The 4,736-nt window shown below is 61.4% G+C and overlaps 1 protein-coding gene across 1 annotated transcript in view; it reads left to right on the forward strand.

Annotated features, from left to right (window-relative positions):
- Positions 1-4,736, forward strand: part of TLE3 (transducin like enhancer of split 3) — a 44,743-nt gene that overhangs the window by 37,950 nt on the left and 2,057 nt on the right. The window contains 8 exon segments of the mRNA XM_017738471.1: positions 171-352; positions 898-974; positions 1,134-1,383; positions 1,906-2,153; positions 2,733-2,880; positions 3,484-3,634; positions 4,285-4,361; positions 4,562-4,736. The exon segment at positions 4,562-4,736 is cut by the window's right edge and continues 2,057 nt beyond it. Of these exon segments, the coding sequence (XP_017593960.1) occupies positions 171-352; positions 898-974; positions 1,134-1,383; positions 1,906-2,153; positions 2,733-2,880; positions 3,484-3,634; positions 4,285-4,361; positions 4,562-4,669 (1,241 nt within the window). The 3' untranslated portion in view covers positions 4,670-4,736.

Consider the following 4,736-nt stretch of genomic DNA (forward strand, 5'->3'; position numbering starts at 1 on the left):
CCGGGCCCTGCCCCGGTCCCGCTCCCTGCCCATGCTCCGTGCCCTGACCGTGTCCTCTGGCCCTGCATGTCCCGGCCCTGCCCACGCTCCGTGCCCTGACCGTGTCCTGGCCCTCCCGTGTCCCGGCCCTGCCCATGCTCTGTGCCCTGACCGTGTCCGTCTCTCCGCAGCCTCGGCCCTGCGGACGCCCATCTCCATCGCGGGCTCCTACGCAGCGCCCTTTGCCATGATGGGGCACCACGAGATGAACGGGTCCCTGACGAGCCCCGGTGCCTACGCGGGGCTGCACAACCTCCCCCCGCAGATGAGCGCGGCCGCCGCTGCCGCCGCCGCCTACGGCCGGTCACCAATGGTGAGCTTTGGAGCTGTACGTAGCACTTTTAGCTCCTTTCTCGCTGGGGGGAGGGCTTGGGGGGCTTTGGGGGGCTGGGAGGTTGAGGCTCCTTCTCAAAGCCAGCTGTAGTTTGAAATGGCCACCGTTGAAGGGGGGGTGGAGATGCTTCCTCAGGGATGACATGGATGTGCCACTGGATCGGGGTTTCTCCTTCCCATTCCTCAGCCCCTTACCCATTCTTCGGCCCCCTTCTCATTCCTCTCACTAAACTCCTGTTTTAAGGCAAAACAAGGAGTCAAGTGCTGCCATTGGTGCTGCGCCCAACGTGGCTGATCCCATCCCTGGGGGCTTGGGAATAACATGGGGAGAGGGAGCGTGTCCAGCCTGGTTCCTGCAGACCCAAGACCTTTGGCTGTTTCCCCTTCCTGCCAGGGGGAAATACCGACTGGCTTTGAGCAGCAAGGGAAAAGTGCCCCAAAGTCCCCAGGGGGTCATGGATGGGAAGCTGTGTGCTGTTCCCAGCCCCGGTCTGGCCTCACCCGTGTCCGTGCATCTCTTGGCAGGTCGGGTTTGACCCACACCCCGCCATGCGAGCCCCGGGCCTACCCTCCAGCCTGGCGTCCATCCCCGGAGGGAAACCGTAAGCCCCGCTTGGATTTCTGTGGGATCGGAGGGGACGAGTGGCCGGGAGGGAGACGAGGGAGGGCTTCACCCAGGGCTGGCGCTGGGGACACGATGTGACAGCGGGCTGTCCCCACGAGCTCTGTCCCTGGAGATGAGCCCTTTCCCACCCTGGTAGGGCCTACTCGTTCCACGTGAGCGCGGACGGGCAGATGCAGCCGGTGCCGTTTCCCCACGACGCGCTGGCGGGGCCCGGCATCCCGCGGCACGCGCGGCAGATCAACACGCTGAGCCACGGCGAGGTGGTGTGCGCCGTGACCATCAGCAACCCCACCCGCCACGTCTACACCGGCGGCAAGGGCTGCGTCAAGATCTGGGACATCAGCCAGCCCGGCAGCAAGAGCCCCATCTCCCAGCTGGACTGCCTGGTGAGGGGCTGGCTGTGGCCGGAGCTGGGGTGCGGCTGCTGCTGTCCCCAGTGCTGTGTCCCCTCCTCCACCCACTTCTAACGGCATTCATCACCTTCTCCCCATTAACATCAACATCTCTTCCCCACATCGCCATCTATGTTTCCTCTTTCCCCCATTGCCCTCCCTTTCCTCTTCCCCCCTTAACATCCTGTCTCTCTTTTTCCCATTACCAACTCTCTGTCCTCCATTATTGTCTTTTTCCTCTTCCCTGTTTCCTCTTCCCATTATCTCTCTTTTCCCCCCTTAAATGTCCCTCTTCCTCTTCCCTCTGTCAACATCCCTTTTCCTCTTTCCCCATCCTTTGCCCTCTTTTTCTCTTCCCCCTGTGCGCTCCCTTTCCTCTTCCCTCTCAACATCCCTTCTCCTCTCCCCCTTTAACACCCCTTCCCTCTACCCTCTTCCCCATCCATCACCATCTCCCCGCTCCTCAACTCCTCCCTCCCGTCCCCCGCGGCCCCTCACCGTCCCTTCCGTCCCCAGAACAGGGATAACTACATCCGCTCCTGCAAGCTGCTGCCGGACGGCCGCACGCTGATCGTGGGGGGCGAGGCCAGCACTTTGACCATCTGGGACCTGGCGTCGCCCACGCCGCGCATCAAGGCCGAGCTGACGTCGTCGGCGCCCGCGTGCTACGCGCTGGCCATCAGCCCCGACGCCAAGGTGTGCTTCTCGTGCTGCAGCGACGGCAACATCGCCGTGTGGGACCTGCACAACCAGACCCTCGTCAGGTGAGCCCCCAGCCGGTGTCCTGCCGGGGAGTTGGGTGTGAGGACCTTGGGGATCGTGGGCTGGGGTGGGAAGGGCCTTAAAGGTCATTTTTACCCTGTCACATCCCTTTTCCTCTTCCTTTTGTCAGCAAAGGACTGACTTTTCCTCTTTTCCCCATCATGGTCCCTTTTCCTCTTCCTCCGTTGATGTCCCTTTTCCTCTTTCCCCACCCCATTTCCCTCTCTTTCCTCTTTCCCCCATCGACATCCCTTTCCTCCACCTTCCACTCTCCCCAGCGGCTGCAAGCCCCATCCAACCCAGCCTTGCACATTCCAGGGATGGGGCAGCCACAGTTCCTCTGGGCTGGTGCCAGGAACTCCCTCTGGTGATGCTGCACCATCTCCTGGTGCTCATCCCTAAACCAGCCCAACCCTTGGCCAGGCTGGTGCTCCTCAGCACAGGATGCTCCTGGATGGATTTCCAGGAATCTTTGGTGTGGATGAGCCACCTAAACATAGTCTCTGAGTACCTTGAACCCAACTCCATGCTTTTCCTAGCCACTCCCCTTGCAGAATTCCATCATTTTTTCTGCTCCCAAGGCAATTCCAAGGCCACACGGATGGGGCCAGCTGCATAGACATCTCCCACGATGGTACCAAGTTGTGGACGGGGGGCCTGGATAACACGGTGCGTTCCTGGGACCTGCGGGAAGGGCGGCAGCTGCAGCAGCACGACTTCACCTCCCAGGTACCGCCCCAGGAATGGGCTGGCACAGGATTTATCCCCATGGAAAACATGGAGTCCCGTTCGGCCGCTGGCTCGTGCCCACTGCAGGAAGGGGCTTTTCCTGTGGGGGAAAGGGCTCTGTGATCTCCGAGTGTGGCTGTTCCCGCTGGTTTCGGTGTGACCTGGGACTGCTGGAACTGTGGGGCTCCCTGGATCTTGTTCCAGCTCCTGCAGGATTAGGCTGCCATTAGGGAAGTAGCTCTTCCCATGGGATGCCTGTGGATGTGACAGGGTTCTCGGGGTGCCCTGAGGGTGGGATGGGAGCAGGGGTCAGGATCCTGCCTCCTCCAGCATGGCCTCCCTGATTCGGAGGGGCCGAGCTGGGACCTTATGTCCGTTCGGCAAGGGCAGCAATATCCATGGGGATGGAGCCATCCAAACCCATGGATGTGCCTCTCCCAGCCTGCTCCGTTCATCTGGGGCTGGCCAGCAATGGCTGGATCCCAGAATGGTTGGGTTGGGAAGCACCTCAAGGACCTCTCATCCCAACCTTCTGCGGGGTGCTGTGGGCAGAGCAGGCAGTGAATTCCCGCTGATGTCCCTGTATCCCGCTTCCCGCTGCAGATCTTTTCCCTGGGATACTGCCCGACGGGTGAGTGGCTGGCGGTGGGCATGGAGAGCAGCAACGTGGAGGTGCTGCACCACACCAAGCCCGACAAGTACCAGCTGCACCTGCACGAGAGCTGCGTCCTCTCCCTCAAATTCGCCTACTGCGGTAAGCAGCTCCCACCCGGAGCTCCGGCAGGGATGGGGATCATGGAATCATGGAATGGTTTAGACTGGGAGAGACCTCAAAGCTCATCCCATTCTGCCCCCTTGGGACAGCTCCCAATAGAACCCCCCAGACCCCCCGCTCATGGATGGGGATCGTGGAATCATGGAATATTTGGGGTTGGAAGGAACCTTCAAGCTCATCCCATTCCGCCCCCTTCAGACAGCTCCCACTATCCCAGGTTGCTCCAAGCCCTGTCCAGCCTGGCCTTGGACACTTCCAGGGATGGGAAACAGGGATGCCCACAAGCTGCAGGAAGGGATGGTGCTCAATGCAGTGGTGGGGGGCTGAGCATGGATAATTCCAGCAGGATCCAGCCCATGGATGCTGCACTTGGGGTTTATCCCCATAAACCCATCCCGGCTGTGCTGCAGACAGCCCCGGGCACCGCCGGAGGTGGGAAGCAGCACCTGGATCGTCCCAGCAGAGCGGGGCTGGGCAGGACTCCCCAGGGAACCTCCAGGTTTTCCCACTTCTCCCAAATCCCTGAGGTTAAGCAGCCTGTGGGGCAGGGAAAGGTCAGCCCTGGGATCTGTGGGGCGGGGAGGTGGCACCGGCAGCGTTCGGCTGCTGATCCCGATTTCCCGGCACAGGGAAGTGGTTTGTGAGCACGGGGAAGGACAACCTGCTCAACGCCTGGAGGACGCCCTACGGAGCGAGCATCTTCCAGGTAGGAGACCTTGGGAAGGGTGCGGGATGGGGGCTTCTCCCAGATTCCCATTCCGCGTTATCCTGGAGAGAGGGGAGATGCTCTGGGATGGCCGGGTCGGTATCAGGGTGAGGGATGTGGTGATGCCCCCAGCGTGGATGCTGCTGGGAGATCCTGGAAACCCAGCCTGATGGATTTTTTCCCCCTCCTGCTTTTCCCAGTCCAAGGAATCCTCGTCCGTGCTGAGCTGTGACATCTCCGCGGATGACAAGTACATCGTCACGGGCTCTGGGGACAAGAAGGCCACAGTCTACGAGGTCATCTACTGAGCCTGGGATTTCCGGACGGGCCGGCAGCTCCCGGCCCCAGCAGCACTGGGGAATGCTCTGGGAATGC

This window comes from Corvus brachyrhynchos, unplaced genomic scaffold (assembly GCF_000691975.1).
Source record: "Corvus brachyrhynchos isolate BGI_N302 unplaced genomic scaffold, ASM69197v1 scaffold200, whole genome shotgun sequence".
Lineage (NCBI taxonomy): Eukaryota > Metazoa > Chordata > Aves > Passeriformes > Corvidae > Corvus > Corvus brachyrhynchos.